Below are 23751 nucleotides of genomic sequence, written 5' to 3'. Positions count from 1 at the left end.
GCACACCGCCTTGGAAAGGCTTTCTCTTTCCACCCCCTTTGCAAGCACGAAACATGTACATACTTTGCTCTTGCCCAATGATGTTTTGTTCCCAGTTACTTCCAGTTGGCAAAGGCACTCACCCAACCCATATGAGATGCAAACTGTGCTGCTTTAACCCGTTTGGGCCACGCATTCATTGCAATGTGAACACTTCTTCCTTCAGGAGCAAAGAGTTTGCAACAGCAGTGTGGCAAATTTAGGAAACAAAGTCACTGAGAACACTGGTTATCCACAGAGGTTGAAGTTTTATTTTGATATAAAAATTAAATAGCAAAGTTTGTTTTATTTTTTACAGTGATAAATTAGAAATTTACAGTACATACATCAAAGCAGATACATTTTCTGTACACCCAAAATAATCAGTGTCTATTTCCTTAGAAATTCAGATAAAGGAGCTGATTTGTCTGCTCAACAAAGGAGCTTGTACCTCTCCAGTAGATGCTCCTGAGACCCGTGGTCAGTGGAGTGGGGCTGGAGGACACAGCACAGTGCCAGGAAGGTAAGGGCTGTAAGGTCTCTGCTTGTATAACTGCAGCAACTGAATGTCCAAGACAGGATTAATCATACATTTTTTTGCTTTAAACTCTTAACAACATTGAAATGAGAGAATGTACGAGTTGCAGACACTTTTGTAACTGCTGGGTTTGGGGTTGTCTGTTGTGACTTCCCACTCAGCATCCCCAGAACAAGGCAAGGTGAATGCACATGGATGCCCAGAAAGGTGGGGGATGCCCTGTCCTTCAAAGAATTCAAGGTCAGGCTGGATGGGGCTCTAATTGATCCAGTTGTATGTGTCCTGTTCATTGCAGGGGAGTTGGGCTTGGTGGCCTTTAAGGGTCCCTTCCAACTCAACCAATTCTATGATTCTATGATTTGTGGGATGTAGTTTTGTTGCTGCTACAGCTGATGTTGCTTTGGGGCTGCCACAGTGGCCCTGGGAACAGGTTCCTTCAGTGACAGCAGCTGCTCCCCACCTCCTGCCCATAGCATTTGAATGCCTCATGCTGTAGTGGTCCCCAGCTCCCTCATGAGGCTACACAGTACTGTCCTCATTTCACTCATTTCCAATGCCCCCAACCAGTCGGGATATCAGTCTGTCACAGTCCCAGGATCACAGGCAGGGATTTGATAACAGGAGTACTACTTAACATCCACTTCTGTGCATGTAACACAGCTAAAAATGCTGTTTATTGGATCAGTCAGGTCAAACAGGAGTCACGTCAGCCAGGAAACTATCCAAACCGCTTCAGATTGAAGGACACTTGAATGAATGTGACACCTTGGCACAGCCTGACGCTACAAGACAAGGCTCATACTGTGTCCTTAGCCTTTGCAAGTTAGAATACAGCTGCTGATCACAAATCCCTTGTTGCGATGGGAGATGGAGCACGTGATGGAGAGGCTGAGCCATCTGAAGATTTCCAACTTGAAGAACTCCTTGCCCACAGAGGAATAACCAGATCCAAACACAACACTAATGGTGAGAGAATTTAGAGAGAGGATCAAAAGGCCCAGATGGTATGCAGTGCTGGCCAAGACAATGGCTGCACATTGAGCAGAATGTGTCAAGTTGTCACTAGTTCTGCTGGAGAGGGAGCCCAACCACAAAAACTGCAATTAGGGTTGGTTTGTTTTTTCAGTGTCTTTTTTTTTTTTTTTTTTTTAAATATGCTCTAGCACATGTTTCAACATTGCCATTGAAACAACACATGCTGCTGGGACAGAGCAGGAATGAACTGTGGTTTGGGAAGCAGCACATGGGCACCCGTAGGAAAAGTGAGGGCAAATGCGTGCTCTCAGCAGCCCTTGAAGATCACAGCAGTCAGGGCACGGGGCTTAGATGCCCAGCAGCTAAGCAGGATCCACATAAACAAAGCAAAAATTTGGAGTACTCAGAGCCGAAGGTCCTTCAGAGGGACAGAGCATTGAAACAGCATTCTCTTAAATATTTATGGGTTATTGCTGCTTGCATCACCTTTTTTAACAGCCAAACAAGTCCCAGACACAAGGTTCAAGCTCCCTGTGAGCACAAGCCAATGCCTCCTCAATTAAAAGGATAGAAAAACTTGGCAGTTGCTGTGAAACGACATTATTTGTAAATGGATCTCTTCTCTTGGATCCGTTTCCAAAAACTGACAATGTCTCTGTCATTCCTGAGGACTGAATGCCTGCACACATTCTGTATGCATCTATACAAAATAAAATAAAATAAAACCACTCCATAGCTGTCAGTGAGCAACTGGAGCGTCGTTCTGAGGCAATCAGCTGTATTGCGATGTCACGGACTGAGAATGTTCTTTTAATTGTAACTGACACACATAATTATACAACTGATCTGTGTGAACATGAGGTTGCCAAGGAACTCAACGTTTCACTTCCCCCAGACTGGCGTCTGCAGAGATACCATCACGCTGAACGAAATATATTAAGACTTAATTGCTTCATGCAATGGGTCTCCAGAGAGACAGATAAGTTTACTTGGAGAAAAACTGACATTGTTCTAAAGAGACCCTCAACTCGTTTTTCTCTTTCCTGTAGGAAGGAGCATGATAACACAAGACTTTATTTAAAGCTATTAAGCTCAGCAAAATGAAGCAGTCAGCTGGAAATAGCAGTAGCACCTGAAGGAATAGGAAGAGGCAGGCGGACGACGACAGCTGATGTGTAACAGCACGCACAATTTCCAGATTCCCACAGTTCCTCTACTTCTGACCATGACCTCGAGAAAAGCTTTTTTAAAAATATAAAGCACTGACAGAATAACAGAATGGTTCAGGTTGGGAAGGACCTCAGGAGGTCTAAATTCCTGCTCAAAGCAGGGTCTCAGCACTCATATCAGACCAGGTTACAGGCAGTGAAAAGAACAAGCCAAAATTATTACTAGACCATCAGATGATTTAAGAGTCATTCTCACTAATACCTCACTAAATCCTTCTTTTGGGTAATTCCCAGACTTGGGAAGTTCACGTGATTCTCTGTTGGAGGACCTGATCCTTGGCTGACTTGTGCAGCCTAAGAGGGCGATGGAATTCCCCAGGGCGCAGAGACAGCCCTCAGAGAGCACTTCTTTCACAATGCTCAGGAAGAAGACACCTATCTGAGGTCCTGGATGCTCCATCTTCTGGTAACTGCACCCTGTCTCAGCCCAGAATTTGGACCTGCACTGCCTTTCCTCTTGCAGCTGCAAGATGATGAAAATAAAACAGTATCCCGCAGCTGCGGCCTACTATCCCATTGCTTTTAAAGACTTTGGTATATTGCATCCTGCTTTTAAAAAAAAAAGGAAGATAACGTGTTCGGATATTTCACAGCTTTTAAAGCCTCCCTGGGCTTTCCTATTTCGGGCAGCACAGTTTATGGCTTTCATATTTCCAGCATTACTTGTTTGTTCGTTTATTCTTTAAGGCATTTTTTTTTCCTTCCCCAAGAGACAAGTTTTGTAACCATCTCCTCACTCAGCTCCCAACACTTACACTGCAGTTCTTACACACGAACAGTCCTTCAGGTGAGAGCAGTCAGACCGTCTGGACGCTGTCCTTTTCTCACACCACAGTCTCATTCCCTTTCCCAGGTTTCACCCAACCGTCCGCTCTTTTCTCCCGTTTCACTTTCCCTGAGTTCACCAGTCTGTTCGAGCACTTCTGCCACGTGTGCAGAGTTTTGGCTGACCAGATCCACATACCTGAAGTGATGCCCACCAGAAGGGACATGAAGATTTTGAGCATCTCCACTGCCATATTGGAATCGTCAGCCGAATAGCGGAAAACGGCCCAGTTGGAGATTTCGTAGAAATAACAGGCAATCACACACGTTGCTGGGACGGTGTACAGCACGGAGAAGACACCAATTTTAACCATCAGCCTCTCCAGTTTGTCAGTTTTAGTCCCATCTTTCTGAAGATTAGATCTGATTTTAAATAAGGCCACTAATCCCGCTGCAATGAATAAAGTTCCAATAACCAGGTAGGTAAAAAGCGGAGCAACCACGAAGCCCGTCAGCGCATCCAGGTTCTGGTTCCCAACGTAGCACAGGCCAGTGAGCTCATCGGCATCTACCAGTCTCATAATCAAAATGACGATGGTCTTCACTGCAGGGATAGCCCAGGCTGCGATGTGGAAATAAGAGCTGTGCATTTCTATAGCTTCGTGGCCCCACTTGAGTCCTGCAGCCAGAAACCACGTCAGTGTCAGAATAACCCACCAGATGGAGCTAGCCATCCCGAAAAAGTACATCAGCAAGAAAATTATAGCACATCCTGTGTTCTTAAGACCTTCTTGGATAAGAACAGGTTCTGCTGCCTCTTCAAAATCACAGGATATCCTTTCCCGGCCCACAGTTAGCCTCACAATATAAGCAATGCTATAAATATTGTAGCACATGCTCAAAAATATGATTGGGCGCTCTGGGTAGGAAAATCTGGATGAATCAATCAGGAAGGTCAGGACTGTGAACGCAGTTGATATGAAGCACAGACTGGCCCACACGGCCATCCAGATATCTGTGAACTCCTTCGCTGACCTGCTGTAGAGCCCAGCGTCGTAGCCACACTTCAGGACACAGTCCAGGTTTCTCTTGACCCAGATGTACTGATCTGAATTAGATCCCATGCTGTGACACTCCTCTCCAGGCTGCAAGGATGTCTTGCTATGAAGGGGAACCTCTTCATCTCCCGGGCCCTCCATGCACATGTGGTTGTGATCATTCTGGGGAGGGAATTTGCTGCAGTTCAGGCTGTCCGGCCAGGCAAATCCAAACTCTTTTAAAACAGGTTCACATCTTCTTTTGACGGAGAGGCACATGCCACCACAGGGACCTATGGGGATGTTAATCTTCTCCGTGCACATCGGGACATAGACCGAACAAAGGAAGAACTGCAAGAAAGAGAAACAAAAATCACGATCGTGTTAGGAGAGATTCCAGCGGGTCAAAATATAACAAGTTTTTGCCTTTTTAGCAGTAATTTTTGGTCCTTTGCCTTAAACAACAGGAAGCAGCGCAAAACAAACCAAGAACAATAAAAGCAGAGGAAGAAAACTCCTAGAAATGCTGCTTTCTTTCCGTTCAAATGTGCTCCGCATGCAGAGCCCACACGTTTTGCTCCCTGGATGAGCTCCACGCAAACTCAGCCCATCAGTTTCAATACAGTGAGCTGGACTCAGCCAGATGTGAAACTCCAGGGTTTGCAATTTAGGGAAGCAAAAAAAAACAAAAACAAAAACACCTAAAAAACAGACAACCTCCCCCCCCCCAAAAAAAAAATAATCCAGAAAGCAAACTCTAAGCAAACTGAAGAGGTTTAAAACAAATAGATTCGTTGGAGGCACCGCCTGGAGCAAGCAAACAGAAGAAAAGGCATTTAGCGACCGCTTCGGTTCGCGGTCCCACGAGCACGGCGTGCTCCTCTCTCACTGTAAGGTCGACTACTTTCTGTTTTTTGCAGCGGCAATACAACATCGCCGCTTTCTCCGCTCTTCCGAGCGTTCGCACGCAGCTCCTCGCCATCCCCGCACTCCGGCCGGTGTCACCACCGCGCTCAGCTCCCGCTGCCGGACCCCCCCCGGCCGACGCTCACCTGAAGCTGGCTGGAGCAGCCGTACTGGATGAGCGGGGTGAAAGTGGTGAGCTGCAGCTCGGCGTCCGCCTGCAGCTCGTGGCCCACCAGGTTGGGCATCTTGGTGACATTGTAGCCCAGGTTCTGGCACATGGCGATGCGGATGGCGTCGCAGCGCCTCTCCTCCTCGTCGCCGAAGCCCCGCGCCCCGCCGAGCAGCCCGGCCAGCAGCAGGGCCAGCACTCGGCCCCCGCCGCCGCGCCGCTCCATCGCCCCCCCCCGGCCCCACCTGCCCCGACCCCGGGCTGCGGGCTGCGGGCTGCGGGCTCCGGCCCCGGCCGCGCCGTGCCGCACGGGCCGGCTCCAACGGGGAGGGGCCGGGGGCGGCCCCGCTCTTAAACCGCCGCGCCAAGAAACTGCCCAGGGGAGGGACGTTGCCTCCCCGAGCCGCCGCCGCCTCCTCCTCCCAGCGCCGCCGCCCCGAGGACGCGCCCCGCGGTGCCGGGGAAGCGCCCCGCTGCCGGCAGCGCCCGCTGTCAACGCCAGGCGCTCGTTCGCTGCCTCCCGCTCTCCGGGGCGGTGTGCCTGCTGTCCTCACCGCGCGTCCCCGCCAGGCCGAGGCGCGAGGCCCGCTCCCACGCAGCACTGCCGGCCGAAAGGGCCCCCCGAGGGCACGGCTGCCCAGGGGCAGGGTAAGGCCGAGCCTTCCTCAGGCTGTGGGCAGAGCCGGGGCAGTTTTCTAGGTGCTGCCTTCCCTCTTTCATATATTCACTTCATAGAGTCACAGAGTTGGAAGGGACCTTAGAGCCCATCCAGTTCCAACCCCTACCATGGGCTGGTTACCACCCACCTGCTCAGGCTTCCCAGGGTCCAGTCATCTTGGCTTGAGCACCTCCAGAGATGAGGCATCCGCAGCTTGGTCCAGAGCACAAGCCTAATGGGGAGTGGCTGAGGGAACTGGGATTGTTTGATTTGGAGAAGAGGAGGCTCAGGGGACACCTTATCGCACTCTAAAACTCCCTGACAGGAGGTTGCAGCAAGGTGAGTGTTGGCCTCTTCTCCCAGGTAACAGCAATAGGCTGAGCAGGAATGGCCTCAAGTTGTGCCAGAGGAGGTTCAGGTTGGATATTAGGAAACATTTCTTCTTCTAAAGAGCGGTAATGCATTGGAACAAGCTACCCAGGAAAGTGGTGGAGTCCACTTGGGTCATGGCGATCCTTCGTGGGCAGCAAGCTATCAGTAGCTCATGGTATTTGTGTAAATCTCATAAATACGTTTGGATGTAGCACTCATGAATGATGAGAGAAAAGGGCTGTGGGATTGAACTGTGGAGTGTCAGCGGGAGGATGGATTAAGAGCAGACAAATGTGGCTTGCGCTCCACATAATTTACACCTGTAATGAAATCTGGTAGAGCTGGTTGTGCCTTTAGCAAAAATATGTCATCTATTAAAGAATTGTTTGTAAAGCACTTGGAAAATGTTTGTAGAGCCCTGGTTAAATGACCTCTGGCTAGGTGCGTGTCGCTGTGCATGCACTGTGGGACACGTGTGGGTGCTCTGTGACAGAGCTGTGTGTCCATCTGTGCATGGCCATGACACTGACTGATCTTCTTCCTCAAGTGCTAGAGATAGTGTTTTAATGGATGTTTCATGAGCACAGGTATTTACATAGCCCTCATCACCCCGATGCTTAGCTCCAATAAAGTGACTGCGGCCTTATAAACCCTTGTGAGGCAGACAAATTATATTATCTTAACTTTTTTAACACAGGGGCAGACGGTGCTGTGGTCCCAAGGTCGTGCAAGGAGCCTGCAGTGCAGTCAGCAGCTCAGCCCGTATCTGGTGAGGGCCGTATTTACTCATAAGCATTGCCTTCTGTGACTAGCAGTGCTCAGCTGCTAATCTTGGTTGGTGATAGTGCTGTGAATGCACACAGTGTACTGCAAATGTCCACTGAGCTGTTCCCAGCCCCACCGAAAGCGTGATCTAAATCAGACAGGGAATGGGCACTAGGCATTCCATACAGGCTAACACACAAAAGCAGAAGGCAAAGCCTCCCATGGGAGAAGTTGTGGTCTAAATTCTGTAGGTAAGGAGATTGGAGGGAGGAGGATCATGGCGACCTAAAGGCTATGAATCTTTTTCTTAGTATCATTTGATCTGGAAGGGACCTTCAAAGGTCATCCAGTCCAACTCCCCTGTTGGGGAGGGACACCTACAGCTAGCTCAGGTTGTTCAGAGCCCCATCCAGCCTGGCCCAAAGATATGAAAACTCTTTGCATTTGCAGACTGCCATGGCAATTAGGCATTGTAGTGGGGTAGACCAGAGCAGAGCTTTGCCTGATTTCCAGGAAACAAATTGCCTGTTGCACATTCAGCAAAGCCCTCTGCCAATGGACCCGGTCCTTTGACTCAGTGGAAGGGACAGGAGGACATGTTAGAGCTGCAGTGAGATACAAGTGTCTCTTAGAAAAAGAGCACTACCCCCCCCCCCCCCCCAAAAAAAAAAAAAATTACCACTATTGCTTTTTCTTTGAGAACACAAAAATAAATATTAGGAAGTGCTACACTGCCATGTTTGCTTTGGAGAGTCTTTTAGATAATGGGAATTAGTTTTCAAAACAAGAACACTGGCAAATCATAGCAGAGGTCTGAGTTGGAAAAAATGGTAATTACACTGCTTTGAACCTTGTGCATATATTAACAGTGATTAAATGTCACCACGATAAGCATGTGCATAATAGCTTCTTGAAACAGATCAAAGTAAGAAACCTCTGGGATAGTTGGTGTAGAGATTCTAAGATTACTGGGCAGTTGTGACATTCTGGCCTGAGTCCTGCACAGCCCAAGCTGTGTTATTTCCTTGTTTGTTATTTGAATTGCAATATATCTTTATTTATTTATTTATTTGTTTATTTTAAGGAATCTGATTTTGAGGTTGCCTTCATTAAAGAATCAGCTGCTAAGAAGCTCCCTATTTATTGTGGCTGCCAATAATTGTATCTGGTTTCTAGTTTGAGTTATCTCCTGCTTCCAGCCTCAGACTTTTGTTGGATCTCTAGTGCCCAGGGTGAGAAGCCATTCCCAAGATCATCCCCGTGAGTAATGTCAGACCAAGTAAGTCACTCTTTGGCCTTTGCAGTAAGCAAAATGGATTGAACTTCCCGAGCTTCTTACTGCAAAGTGTCTTTTGCAAAGCTTTAACCATGCTTTTGATTTTAAAGGAGTGAGATTTGAGCCTGACTTTTCGTCCCTTTAGAGTCAGCTAAGACAAGCAAACAACTGCAGGGGGCAACTCACATTATAGGAATTACATGAATATAAAATATTACTTATAGTCTGTTATTGTATTTCTGTTGTTGTAATTTTCCTCTGAAGTTTTTATGTATTTTTTTGCATATTTACTTAAGCTGTGAGCGTATTTCTTTGTCATAGAATGTCTCCGGTATATCTCAGATTCTTGCAGCAGGAGGTCTGAGAAGATTCATAACTGAATATTTTCAAGGCATCAGTGTTTTCCTGAACGCTGGTGTTAGAGTGTGGTTTGGCTCTCCAGTAGAAACAAGACTCATGTCAGACATGCAGGTCTTCATTCCTACACGAGATCAGCCTGCTTGTACATTCAAGGATGCTATCTGCCCTTCAGACCACAGCCTCACACCAAAAGCCACGACTGCTTGTGGGCAGACCTGAGGAAACTCAGGCACCCTCTCAATTTCTTTTCAAGTGTGGATACCACACTGGGATGTGATTTCCTTAATCAAATTTAGATGGTCAGGTGAATTTCATTTTAAAAGCTAGCCCAGAAGTGCAGGGTCACTTGGAGATGTCTAATGGTGGCTGGCTAATGGCCACTCCTGGGACACAGAGGGAATTGACGTTGCCATCCCACAGATTTCTGACAAAGTTCTTAGATGCAAGTGAGCAAAACTGGCAGGTTTTTAAACATGTGCAAATCCTAGAGCTGTTCTGGGACATCTCCTTATAGTACTACTGAAACCATAAGCTTGCATCTATCACTATTAGTCAGTTCTAACTTATCCCATGTATGTTTTCCAAAACTCAGCCAAATATCTGTTGGACATTTGTCACTTGCATTGTTTATTGACAGTTCCACAACTTCCATCTTGTAACATAACAGTACCATTTGTGGCTTTGTCTTGGTTTACATAAAACTCCATCGTCTTTGACTACCTGTCCATTAATTTTCTCTTTTTGCTTATTTTATAACATTCTTTTAATTCCTTTTGTGTTTGTTTTCATTCAACTCAATGTCTTCTTTCTCCTGTTTATCACTGATGTTTTTTTCTTAACTTTATAGTTTTAACGATGTTATTAAAGGTATTTTCTTTAATTTTCCACCGATACATTTAGCTAAATTTTTTAAATCAAGGCAGATTGCTTTCATAATGGCTTTTCTGGAATCTAGTAAAATCTTTACAGTTGATTCCTAGTTACTATGCTTGTTATTCTGTACTTTGAGAGGCTGACCTTTTAAAGCAGGAAGCATGTCTCTGTTTCGACATGGCTGTAGCCTCCTTTAAGGTACTGAGCTGTGACACATCCATACAATATCTGAATTCACATGTGTAATTCCTTGCATGCCAGCATGGGTCAATAATTGCTCCATGACCCCTGAAAGTCAATAATGTTAACTCAGTCTGCACAGAGACCTCAGACTTTGTTTTCACAGCACTGTAAACAGGAAATTTCAGCGCTGTTTAATATGCACCATTTCAAGAAACCATTTGCATTTAGCTGTCATCAAAATGGGTGCCAACGCTAGAGAATATATCAAGTTATTTGTGTGGGTGGAAATCTAGGAGGCACAGGTGTATCACACACACCCTATAATGCGGCACCAAGAGCAAAGCTGGCCATAACTTTCTTAAGATGACAGGTTTTCATGTACATGTCACTTCATCTGCATCCTAGTATTTGTCATGCAAGTATTTGTCTTTCTTGGCTTAAGAATATGCACAATATTTTATTTTTAACAGTTTTCCCAGAGCCCTTTCCTCTGATAATGAAGGATTCATGTATAGAATCATCATAAAATCACCGAATGGGTTGGAAGGGACCTCAAGGATCATGAGGCTCCATCCCCCCACCACAGGCAGGGCCACCAATCTCCCCATTCAATACTAGACCAGGCTGCCCAGGGTCCCATCCAGTCTGTCCTTGAACACCTTGACGAGGCATCCACAGCCTCTCTGTGCAGCTGTTCCAGCACCTCACCACTCTCTCTGTAAAGAACTTCCCCCTGACATCCAACCTAAATCTTCCCTCCCTCAACTTAAAACCATTTTCCCTCGTCCTGCAGTTATCAACCCTTTCAAAGAGTTGATTCCCCTCCTGTTTGTAGGCTCCCTTTAGGTACCGAAAGGCTGCAATGAGGTCATCCTGCAGCCTTTGTTTCCCCAGGCTGAACAAGCCCAGCTCCCTCAGCCTGTCTTCATAATAGAGATGCTTCAGCCCTCTGATCATCTTAGTGGCCCTCCTCTGTACCCACTCCAACAGCTCTCTGTCTTTCCTGTATTGGGAGCCCCAGACCTACATGCAGTACTTTAGATGGGGCCTCACAAGAGCAGAGTAGAGAGGGACAATCACCTCCCTGTCCCTGCTGGCCATCCTCTTGTGATGGAGCCAGTATGTCCTCTGCCAGATTAACAGAGCAAACCAGCATTTATTTGGCAAAGATATTTTCAGGATCCGATATGACAGAAACTTTTTTTTTCTTTTTTTTTTTTTCCAGAGTGTAGCTCCACTGTGCTGAAATACAAAACCATCCAACACGAACAGCCTCAGGCCAGGCTGGATGTGGCTCTGGACAGCCGGGTCTAGTTGTTGGTGACCCTGCACATAGCAGGGAGGTTGAAACTAGGTAATCATTGTGGTCCTTTTCAACCCAGGCCATTCTATGATTCTCTGATTTGACCAAACTTCCCAGGAAAGCTTTGATGCAGAGTTGCAGTATGTCAAATTTCAACAAAATCTGTTCTTTTTGGGAAAATCCACTGACTGTGTCTTGACCCATTGGGGAAGCAGAATTCAGCCTGAACTTTGGAATCCGTGCTGTTGTGTCCCTAACAGGCTTTCAGTTTGAACTGCTGCTCATGTTTGTGTTTGCAGTGCTCAGGGATTTGCATTTTGGCCTGAAATTTCCCACACTTGATCTTGGCCCAACAGATTTTTATTTTATTTTATTTTATGGAAAATGATAAATGGTTTTCTTCTCAGAAAATGGCTCAGAGGCCTTTTTCATGGTCAGATAACTCCAACACAGCTTGGTTTTATAACTTCAGATTTGGCAAGTGCAGAGTGCAGTCCTGAATGAGGAATGCACTTTTTTGCCTTGTTTGAAGACATTTCATTTCGCAATAGCGAATTAGTCTGATTCTTTGGAAATAATAGACTGATCGTTCACAAAGCATTATTTAACCATGGTGGAAAACGACAGACCGAGTTCTATTTCTCTGGGAGGTCACGAGTCTTGCTTTATAAATATGGCTTAGTTTCCTTTTTGCAGCGTCATCTTTCCTACTAAATCTCTCTGCGTCCCCTTGTGCTTTAACTCTAGCAGCAGCAGAGGTCATTTCTGCTATATTTGCTCTCCATAAGCTAGGCTGGTTGTACGTCCTTCTCATATGTAAGTAGACTTCAGAAATTAAGTTATGCTGAGATACACAGCCCTCAGAAGAGGAGCTCAGGAGGCAGATTTGCTGATACGCTTCAGCTGTTCTGCGCTGCCCCGGCGGTACAGCAACAAGCTGCTGTAATGAATCGCTTACTGCAGGCATGAGGTTGTTCTGTGTCACTGGAGCAGCACAGAGCTGTGAAGCATGCTGATGAATCTCGCCACAAATCTTGAAATATCTTCTTTTTTTTCCTGTTAAAAAGCCTGTGTGAGCCGATACGCTGTGTTTAATTACATAACAGCAAGTACTGGCTTGCAAGGCATGGCTGGAAAAAAACCTTCTTTGTGTTATGTTAGGCAGGCAGTGGGTCATCCTCCTGGGAAAGAAATTTGACATCTGCCAGGAGTTGAAGTTAGTGAGATTTGTGCTGCTTTCGTAGAGTTTGTGAATACACAAAGGGCAGATGGATGCAACTCTGCAGGCTGTCTGATAATGCCTGTTGTCTGGATGCTCACGAAGAGCAGCTCACATGCCAGCTAAGGGGCACCACGTTACACACATAGCTGCATTCAGGTCCTGCTAAAATGGCAGAGGGGTTTTGCCAGGCAGAAATACGTGGCTCTTCCAGCTCTGGCGGAACAGCCTGGTTTACAGTGGCAATATTCTTCACTTTGTGGGCCATCTAAAATATAGGTCTGAGTGCTAATTAGTTCCAAACCCCAGTTTCCCCTGTAATTCTTCTAATTTTTGGCTGTTTTCTTTTCAAATGGTCACAGTATACTCCCAGTTTGAGAGTCGGTATAGTTATTTCATTCAAGCATGTTATTTTTTTGCTGATATGTTTATACAGATAGTCTTTAGCATGAATGTCGTGGCAGGAGGTATTTGCTTTATTCTGTTCCCTCTTCCAGTACAGTTTATCCCTCTTCACACAAACAGAGCTTCTCTTCTGTAAACCATTTCTATATGACATTCACATCTTTCTCTACCTATTCCTATATGAGTAAAGACAAACATAAACTTCATTCCAGGCTATGAGAAGGACTGGTTTGGCAAGTTTTCGGCAAACAGATTTGCTAATTTCTACCCAAGTTGGAAAATTAACCGTATGGATTGCTGTTATACACACTCAAGGACTTACAAAATAGCACAAATAATGGCATTCATTCTTGTCTGGAAGGCTTTGCTGCCATTTTATATTTACCTTGTATTCCTTGCCTGTGTAGGTGCAAAGCAATTGAGACCTACAAATCACATCTGTCTCCACAAGCAGTTCTTTGTCCAAAGCACCATTTCCATGACCATTTTCTGACCTGAAATATCATTCCTCCTGACCCGCCCTGTCCCACGTGCATTTCTGCTGTTCCTCTGCCTCCTTGGCAGTGTAGGTGCAGGTTTAATTGTCAAAAAACGAACAGAACAGATTGAAATGAATATGATGACGAGGACGGGTGGTGTGACCACAAAAGAAAACAGATTAGCTTAGATTGGCTTCGACTGTCAAGGAGCCGCACCCTTAACCTTTTCTACAGTGCTGATCACTCTGGTATTCTAGCACTGCACAAAGGTTTTGTTATCAGTGGAACAAACGCGGAATCTTATTTTTGTTATTACTGGATGAAGCATTTGAGGATATAGTGATCTTTCGTTCTTGGGCAGTATTATTTATATTTGGAGGCTGACAATTCATCTAATTCCCCGTAGACAGATAGATGAAATTAGAAAATAATGATAGTTTATGTGAATTCTGTTTTTCTCAGGCATTTTTATTCCTCAGAGAGACTTCCATGGGGCCAAATTACCATGAAAACTAGAATACCATGATATTTCAGTTCCATATGGTAAAAGTTCATGCCATTCATTATTGCTGACACTGTACATATATCCTTGGGGAACTATGAAAAATATAAAAATAAAACTCCTGAAAAATGTGCATTAAAAAAAAAATCTATGGAAACTGCTCTTTAACCCAAATGTTCCCCAAGAAAATCTAAAGCCAATTATTCCCCAAATATGGAAATTTCAGGCCATAGGTGAAACATCGAGGAGAATTTCTGGAGGGTGTACATTGCCACAACACCAAGGCCATCATGATAGAGGACAGCCACTGAAAAGACCAGTGATGCTCTCTGTGCTGCCCCTTCTTCCTATGCACCTGATAGATGTGCAACTAAGGGTGAGTTTAATCTGTGTTGTTTTTTTTTTTTTTGGAAGGTTAGTTTGCCGTTGAATCCTGTGTAGTCAAGACAGAAAGAGAAGGTGCTTGAGAGTCCAGTTCAGAGCTATCGAGGCTGCACTGCAAGTGCTCCACTCTGCCTGACTATCAGAAATGCTTAGGTTCATAGAATCATAGAATCATAGAATGGCCTGGGTTGAAAAGGACACAATGATCATCTAGTTTCAACCTCCCTCCTATGTGCAGGGTCTCCAACCACCAGACCAGGCTGCCCAGAGCCACATCCAGCCTGGCCTTGAATGTCTCCAGAGATGGGGCATCCACAGCTTCCTTGGGCAACCTGTTCCAGTGCATCACCACCTCCTGTGTGAGGATGTCATCTCACTGGATGTCTGACTCATTCCTTAGCTGCTCGGGTAGCTGTGTAAAGCAAAGAGGAATTAACACAGGCTTAACTGTAATAAGAAAGTATAGACTAAGGAATTATTAATGGAAGAACCCTTGGGGGTACAATGCATCACTGCAGGATTAAAAAATGTCTTAATTTCAGGCTAACTAGAGTCATTACAATGCCATTAAGGCTTGCTATGAGACTTGCACATAGAGGGCAGCCAATCCAGCCTCAGAATTTTGAAAGGATGAACTGGGTCACAAGTCCATGATTTCAGAGAGCAAACAGACAGCATTTCAAGAAATTGTTTTCGAAACAGACACATAGGAAAAGGGAACTTTCAAAAGTCCTCCTAAAAAGTAGTACTGTAAGAGATGGCCCTGGGGGAGATCTTATTTTCCTTCAGCTAGAACAAAATGATGCAGGGCATAAAAGAAAATTTATGTTGAGACTTTCAGCTTTTGGTGAGCTGTGCTATAAATATTTTTTTGACCATTAACAATTATAGCTCCTTCACACAATAGTGAAAACTGTATTTCAAAATGAGCTATTTTGTTTACTTAAAATGTTCCCCCATCATCCCTCACTGTCTGTTACTGTGTACAGTTGTCCTTCCAGAACAGTGATGAATGCAGTTCAATGGGGGTGGGAGTGCTGGGAGGAGGTATAACTTCTTGAATAATTATCATTATCTTTGTAAAGTTTGCTGAAGTTCTGGTATGAGGGAACTTCTATAAAGCATTTGAGTTAATGCTCCTGTGTGGTACTGAGACTTCACCCATGGACCATCCTTAGTGTCGTGTTATTAGAGGCAGCGTATTATCCCATCCAAAGCTATATTGACTTCCCCCATCTGGGTTTTTGAGAAAGCGAGATCTGTATAAAATCACATTTCTTCTTCTCAAAACATAAAGAACAAATATTTTATATTCAGTAAAGAGAATGTAAAAGGAAGGTGCTTTCTTGGTGTGGGAGAGGAACGTAAAATGATAGCACATTTGGCCAGTTACCTCATCTCCATGCACGAGCATATGCACATGTATGCAGAAATCTGGCAGTAAGTAAGTTTACTTCTCCCTATCTTCAATGTTTTCCAATGCTACAAAACACTATAAAAATGTCAAGAGAAGCCTTCTGACAGTAACATACATCAGGCTGTGAAAGGAACTCTCCCAGTGAGTGGTGAAAGCCCTATGAACAACAGTGATTCTTAATACGATGTGCACAAATTTGATATAATGTTATCTACAAAACATGACTTTCAGACATTACTGCTACGCAGAGGCATGGGTGGATTTTGGGGCTTAGCTAACCTCAAAAAGCAGAACCATTCCTAAGAAAGAATTTATACTCAAGTTCATGTCTTCTGGCTGGAAACTCAGATACCGGGGTGACACCACAGCCTTTATTTACAACTATGCAAAATGCTGAAAACTATCTGGAAGACAGTATTGGAACAACCTGAAAAAAAGCCTGTTACTTTAGGAGGGGAATTTATTAAGAGGCACCAAGTTAGGTGTCCAGCCCATTGTAAACTGGGTTGTGATCTGAGCAGCTCTCAAGGGTTCTTTGAAAATTCTAACCTGAAATTCATAGAATCTTTGAATCATAGAATGGCTTGGGTTGGAAGGGACCCTAAGGATCATCAAGTTCCAACCCCCTGCTAGATTTCTATCTATTCTAGAGTTAGTATGGGAGAAGTCTCTGCAGGAGAACTCTGTAAATGAGATCAGAACTGAACCATGAAACGCTGACAAAGTCATCTGGAGCACATGGAGTGGTGCTCAGTGATGAGCCTACCATTTCATTATTTTTGTGTTTATTACATCTTTTTTTGAATGTGCTGTTTTTCTTTTATCTGCAGCCTTTATTTTGATTTGTATTTCATTATGATTTACTTTCATTTGATAGTTCTCAGTCTATTTACAGAGAACAAAAGAATGCACAATGTAGAACAGTAGAATAATAGTGTTTATTTTCACAAGTTTGGAACGATCGAATAACTCACAAGTCACAAAGTGGAACCATGCCTGAGGTAGGTTAGGTCATCTCAAGTGTGTGGAAACAAACAGAAATATCCCATTCTTCACTATTGTTTATTATATTTATGCCACTTGGGAGTTTTAACAATACCACGTATATAAAACATTTGTTCTTGCTTTCTGCGCTATTCAGGGTTTTCTCAAGGATCTTTGGTTCCTTTTTTCATAGGAACACTGTGATGTTGCTATGCTTTGGTGACTTTCTCAACTGATTTAGCAGAACTGTAAGAAATGGCCCCCATGAATGAGCCAGAAGTGCTGAAAAGGAGGTTTTGTTCTTTGAATGCTTCTGTGTTTAAAAATAGTTCTTTTGAGAGTTATAACTGGCTTATTTCAACTTCTCAATTCTTTTTAATGTACATTTAAAGCTCAGTCTAGCAGAGAGAAACTAGAAGTGTGCTGGTGATGATCAGCTGCCGTGCAGTCCCATCAAATCAATTTTTATAACACTTTTGTCTTTGACAGGAGGTCCAAACATGGATGTCTAAAGCCACATCTACCTGCTTAATCCTGCTATTTAAAGAGCTAAGAGTCATCATGGGAGCACTGCTTCTTTCATTTGCAACTGCTCACAGTACTGGATATCCAGAGTCCTGCTGAAGGATGATGCAGTTTATCAAACTTTGCATGGTAACCTAAAATCACGGCCATTTTGCTGGGAAACACAGACCTGCAAAATGCAGTGATTCAGCATCTGCATCTTAAGCTATTGAATTTCACTGCCGGGATGTCTAAGAGCTGGCAGCAGGAGTGATCAGACTCCTAAGGCTATTTCAACATGGGCATTTGAAAATTAAGTCAGTGAAATTTACTGTTCATTATTCCTCTGGAAAATTCAGGCTTAAATTGAAAGTCTTTTCAATAGTGCTGAGTTCCTCGAAACTGTCATTGCTTTTCAAAGGAGCTCAGTTGCTTTAAAATAACTACATTTTATCTGTGGTCTTAGCAGCCCAACCTTATGGACTGACAGTTTTATTACAGAAACTTAAAGTGTGTTAGGACTTCAAACAGAGAAAAAATGGCTTCTTCTGAGTCTTTTCTTAGTTTCACAAAGCAATTCATGACTATGAAAAAATTCCTGTGATTGAAGCATAAATAATGTTGTAGTAACAACCTCATATAAGATGGGAATGGCTGAGGGGACAGAGAAACAACATTTTTTCTAAAGGATTTCATCATTCATTCCTCTCTGCTTTTCTGTCCTGCTTTGGGAAAGATGTAACATCTGCAGAGCTGAAGAGCACAGCCAACAACCAGTTGCTTCTCCCAGCTTGCACCTGCCCTGCTTGAGGTCAGACTTCTCTACAACAGATTTATCTCAGAACTCATTCAAGAGGCCCAGAACTCTACTTCTCTCCTTCCCACTCATATCCATAGGAAGGTGAGCACCATCTGCTTGTTTGAAGGCTGCTGCCCCCAACTGGCATGAAGAGGTGAAGGATGTGGAACCTGCGCAGGACAGGTCTTTCCTGACTGCTGAATGTGAGAAACATCACGGAGGGAGGAAGGGGACGTGAGTTCCAGAGACAGCACTGTGATTGCAGGGAGCATGGGCAGACATACGTTTTGGTAGCACACAATTTTTCCACCCTAAAAGATTTTATTTCCATCTGGATGGAGTAGTGACATAGGCTGACAGTAGAAGTAGGTTGTTGCAGAGGTTTAGGAATGTTGGTCGAAAGAAGACAGAGAAACAGCCTTTATTACCCAGCTGGAGGGAGTTTCAAGCAGGTTGAGGAACCTGGAGTATGCAAGATGTTATTTTGCATTCTTTCCAAACTACTGTGAGAATTTTCTCACAGCAGGAAATGAGCAGAGAAGTAGCTGCTCCTTTGGGTCCCAGTTCCCATTCTGGGCTGCTGCTGGTGTCCACGTGCCACTGCCTCTGATTCCTCCTGTAGTGATCCCAGTGGCTCAGTTTAGCCCTTCATGGCTCACTTCAGCCAATTCTATCACCTGATATAGAAAGAATAAATCACCATTTCCAGGAACGGCAGCACCGTAGACAAAACACAATTGAAATACAATTCTCCTGGAGTGAGAAGCATGAATATAGCTCAGTATGTCATCTCTTGGTTTAGCCTACAGAATCAGTGTGGTGAACACCACGGTTCTGATTTCTTGATGTAATCTTTGCTATGTGGCTCTGGGCAGCCTGGTCTGGTGGTTGGCCACTCTACATATAGCAGGGGGGGTTGAAACTGGATGATCATTGTGGTGCTTTTCAGCCCAGGTCATTCTATGATTCTTTGATTCTATGAAAGACTTCAACGTTTATGTCTGGAAAAAATCCAGATCTGTATAAACTGGAGCACATTATTGTGTGTATTAAAATGTTCACATGGTATTATCCCACAACCCTTCCCATATTTATTTTGGAAATCATTACATCTGGAAAATGGGAAAACTTCCAGTTAATTCTATTACCTTGAAATATCAGCAAACACAAGGGGATGTTGAGATTATTCCCTGCTAGAAAAGAAAAAAAGAGCAAGTAGGATTCAGGACTATAAGCCAAAAGAGAATCCTTCTTCAAATAATGCAACATGGCTTAAGCTTACCATTGGGAAAACAAGGATGAAAAGTGATTCTTAAAGGGCCTCTGTACTCAGCTCTGGGGAGGATGTGCCTTGAGTACGGTGTTTGTTTTTGGGCCCCTCGAAAAGACACTGAGGCCTTGGAGCACGTCCAGAGAAGGGCAGCTGAGATGTGAGTGGTCTGGAGCACGAATCTTATGGGGACTGGCTGAGGGAACTGGGATTGTCCCGTCTGCAGAAGAGGAGGTGCAGGAGACCTTATTGCTCTCCACAGCTCCCTGAAAGGACGTTGTGGTGAGGTGGGGGTCGGCCTCTTCTCCCATGTAACAGTGATAAAACAAAAGGTAATGGGTTCAAGTTGCACCAGGGGATCTTCAGATTAGATATTAGGAACAATTTCTTCTCCAAAAGAGTGGTGAGGCACTGGCACAGGCTGCCCAGGGAGATGGTGCAGTCACCGTCCCTGAAGGCATTCAAGAACCATGGAGATGTGGCACTGAGGGATGTGGTCAGTGGGCATGGTGGGGATGGGTTGATTGTTGGACTAGGTGATCTTAGAGGTCTTTTCCAACTTTAATGATTCTGTAATTCTAATGCCAGCTCAATGAATGGCCACTCACTGCCATTCTAGACAAGCATGACAAGCTTTAGGGAATTTGGTTGTGTTGTGAGCTTATGGTTTACGCCTACAAAGCAAATTATAGCCTGCACTTACACTTGGGCCAGATCTTGAGAAGAAATGGAGATCGGTGAAGCTGTTTCCAGATACCGCTGATGGCATGATGCTCCAGACCCATCTCAAAGGCCTTCAGTTCTCTACTGAAATTCACTTTTTATAAATTTCCTGGCAATATTCTGACAGTGCCCTAAGAGAGCACACAGCACAGCCACGTCTCTGAGATCCTCTGCAGTTTACCAAGGGAAGCAGGTGTCTGTCAGTGTCTCTGTTCACCTGCACTGACCCGAGCTGAAAGATGCATTTACTCCCCAACTTTCATAGCAGCACAGTAATTTTCAGTGAGGATTTAACAGAACTTTATAATGGAAGCATGAGACAGTCACATAAATGGCAAGAGAAAAAGCAGAAGGACAAGAGTGGAAGTTCCACATAAGAGTGGAAGTATGAGAAAAGTGGCTGCAAAGCCCTATTCTGTTAGAGAGGGCAGTTCCTGGTGGATAAGAGGAGTTGCTTATGGCTCAGGAAGGCACTGAGAACTGCACAAGCAGCAGGGAAAAGCTGGATCACCTGTCCCAAGGGAGCAAACAAATATATGGCAAAAAAAGCAACAAGTTGGAAAGCACTATGAGAGAGGAGAGAGGGAAAAACTGTGCACTGCTTCCAAATCAAAATGGTTCCAGATTGTTGTGATGTGTAAAAATGTTTAGAAGGAAGATTTCCCAGATTCTTCTGCACTTGGAATGTGAAGCCTCCTGTGATGTGAAGTTCCCTGCTTATTTCTTTGGTTCCTTTTTTATTTTTTTTATTTTTTGGCTGATTACCTATCTGTAATAGGTTCTGATCCAGACCACCTCCTAACACTGACCAGCAGGGCGAGGGTGGTGATCCTGCCCCTCTGCTCTGCTCTATGAGACCTCACCTGGAGCACTGCGTCCAGATTAGTGGAGTCCTCAATACAGGAGAGACATAGAGCTGTTGGAGTGCATAAAAAATGATCCAAGGGATGGAACTGGGGCTATCCCAGCCTGAAGAAAAGAAAGCTGCAGGGAGAATGGAGAACAGCTTTACAGTATCTAAATGGGGCTGTGAGAAAGAAGGAGACAGACTATGTAGCAGGGTCTGTGGGGATAGGATAAGGGGAAACAGCTTCAAACTAAAAGAGGGGAGATGTAGGTTGGATATAAGGAAGAAATTTTTTCCAATAAGGTAGCAAAGCACTGGCACAGGTTGCCCATAAATGTGGTGGATGCCCTGTCCCTGGAGATACTCAAGGTCATGTTGGATGGGGCTATAAGCACTTGATTGAGCTGTAGGTGTCCCTGTTCATTGCAGGGGAGTTGGACCAGATGATCTTTAAGAGTCTCTTCCAGCTCAAACAATTCTATGATTCTATGGTGACTCACTGTGAGGGCAAGTAGAATTCTTCACGCCTCCATCTACTGTCAGGGCTGAGATCTCTAATTTCCCTTGCAGATAGCAGATTTGTTAGACACTGAAGATATTAGTAGATAATGTTCTCAGACAGTGAGACCCTCAGAAATCTGGAAAGGTGGACAGTGCTTTTCTGCATGCAGCCTTGCCACCTGAGACATCTGTATGCCAGTTAGCATCAGTATATGTGAGCTGTAGAGCTGTGGTGCTGTCCAATAAGAAAGGGGTCATGCCAAAGCCTGAGAGACAAAAGTAGGAGTCTGGCCCAGCTAATGCTTGAAAGTTGCATTCTGTCAGCTCAGCTGCAAATGGATGTATTCAGCTAGAAGAGTCCAGGGCAGTGGGATGCTGCTACATCGCTCACCTGTCTGGCAGAAGGCACAGAAATTGGGATATCGTAGCTGTCGTTTAATGAGGCTTACATGCATCTGACATTTTTGACTGTGTAAACTTCAACCCAGATGTCCTGGTATATCTGACACTGCTGAATGAATGAGGACCTGGAATAAGCTGAGCACTCAGAGCACTCAGTTCTCCCGTCATTTACGTTGCTTAGCAATTAGCTCACAGTTTTAGGACTACTCAAAGAAACACTCTCCGGGACACCCAGATATTTATTACAAGGCAAGTCCTGAGCCACATCACCCAGCCTCACACCAAGGGACCAATCCCTGGCATGCATTTAAGTAGCTTTATTGATGCAGCCTGATATTTTCCAGGGTGCAGCCTTGTCCATATGGCCAGGAGAGCTCCTGAAAGCCCCAAGAACATAAGGAGGTAAAAGTAAAGGTCCTCAATGCTTTTTGAATTGAAGTGAGTCTCTTCTTTTCCAAGACGCTGTTGTCCCTGTTCCAACTAAGTCTGAGCTCCCAGGACAGCCCAGCCTGGGATGGGCTGTTAGGCTTTTCCCATGCTACTTCACCTCTAGGGCTTCCCAGAATAGAGGACTGCAACCCAATGGAACAGAGCCTGGAGCAAAGTCAGTGCTGTGCTGCTGACTTCATTAGTGCACAGCCAGAGTTGGCAGAGATCCCAAACCTCCTGCTCAGGTCCAAGCAGAGCTGCTGCACATGTGAACGAGGCTGGGTTTTCCTTTATCAGGAGGTGTTTTCCTAAGCTGAGCTGGGCAAATCCATATCTTAGGCAACAACTGCCATTTCTGCCTGCAAACAGTTCTTTAATCAGAGCACTGCAGAAGCAAGAAGTGATGCACTGGTCACTGAACCACAAGACCTGCAGAGCTGCTCCAAGTTCTGCTCTGAAAGCAACATCTCCTATTTTACTGCGTTGGCCCACGATGTCAGAGGCGAATGTTAGTGGGATGGCAGTAGAGGTTGAACGTTCCCACAAGTATTCCAAGTATTCCGTTATGTTTTGTTGCTGTGTGACAGATGGCAGCAGTGGGGCAGTCTGACAAAATGGTGTCTTACATGGAAGGGCATATGAAGCAAAGGTGTGGAACTGAATCCCTCCACAAGGGAACTGGAGGATGAAATTGCCAAGCCTCTAACCATCATATTTGAAAGGTCATGGCAGTCTGGTTTCCACTGACTGGAAAAGGGGAAACTTAACCCCCATTTTCAGAGGGGAAAAAAAATGAAGATCCAGGGAACTACAGGACAGATAGTCTCACCTCTGTGCCTGGCAAGATCTTGGAGCAGATCCTCCTGAAGGCCCTACTAAGGCATATGGAAAATAAAGATGAGGAGATCAGTAGTAACCAACATGGCTTCACCAAGGGCAGGTCATGCTTGACAAACTTGGTGGCCTTTTATGATGGAGTTACAGCATGACACCATCTACCTGGACATTGTCCCACATAACATCCTGGTTGCCATGTTAGAGAAAAATTGATTTGGTGGATGGACCACTCACTGGATAAGGAGTTAGCTGGATGGTCACACTCAGAGAGTTACAGTCAGTGGCTCAATGTCCAAGTGGAGACCGGTGACGAGTGGTGTTCCACAGAGATCAGTATTGGGACTAGTGTTTTTCAACACCCTTGTAGGCAACATGGACAGTGGGATCAAGTGCACCCTCATCAAGTTTGCAGATGACACAAAGCTGAGTGGTGCAGATGACATACTAGAGGGAAGGAATGCTATCCAGAGGAACCTGGACAGGCTGGAGAGGTGGGCCCATGCCAACCTCATGAAGTTCAGACAGGCCAAGTGCAAGGTCCTGCACCTGGAGCAATCTGAAGAACAGGTACAGGTTATGTGGAGAATAGCTTGAGAGCAGCCCTGAGGAGAAGGATTTAGGA

The 23751-nt window shown here is 44.9% G+C and overlaps 1 protein-coding gene and 1 long non-coding RNA gene across 9 annotated transcripts; one reads left to right on the top strand and one right to left on the bottom strand.

Moving 5' to 3' along the window:
• Positions 1–267: 267 nt before the first annotated feature.
• On the bottom strand, positions 268–5983 carry FZD4 (frizzled class receptor 4). The gene is made up of 2 exons (XM_010706198.4): positions 5615–5983; positions 268–4913 (listed from the first exon to the last, which is right to left on the bottom strand). The coding sequence occupies exons 1-2, from the start codon at positions 5861–5863 to the stop codon at positions 3585–3587; spliced, it is 1578 nt and encodes a 525-aa protein (XP_010704500.4). The 5' UTR covers positions 5864–5983; the 3' UTR covers positions 268–3584.
• A 25-nt stretch (positions 5984–6008) lies between these two features.
• On the top strand, positions 6009–22002 carry LOC104909409 (uncharacterized). 8 transcript variants are annotated; one of them, XR_014881142.1, is made up of 6 exons: positions 6009–6285; positions 6373–6634; positions 7365–7436; positions 8517–8711; positions 14259–14408; positions 17307–22002. It is a non-coding gene; the product is annotated as an uncharacterized LOC104909409 (long non-coding RNA). The 8 variants fall into 8 exon arrangements; XR_014881139.1 differs by having other exon boundaries at positions 6009–6634; positions 8609–8711; XR_014881138.1 differs by having other exon boundaries at positions 6009–6634; positions 8517–8692.
• The last annotated feature ends 1749 nt before the right edge of the window (positions 22003–23751 follow it).

Source organism: Meleagris gallopavo, chromosome 1 (genome assembly GCF_905368555.1).
Source record: "Meleagris gallopavo chromosome 1, MGAL_WU_HG_1.1, whole genome shotgun sequence".
Classification (NCBI taxonomy): domain Eukaryota; kingdom Metazoa; phylum Chordata; class Aves; order Galliformes; family Phasianidae; genus Meleagris; species Meleagris gallopavo.
Note: the sequence above shows the minus strand (reverse complement) of the source record. Positions and strands in the feature narration are given on the sequence as shown.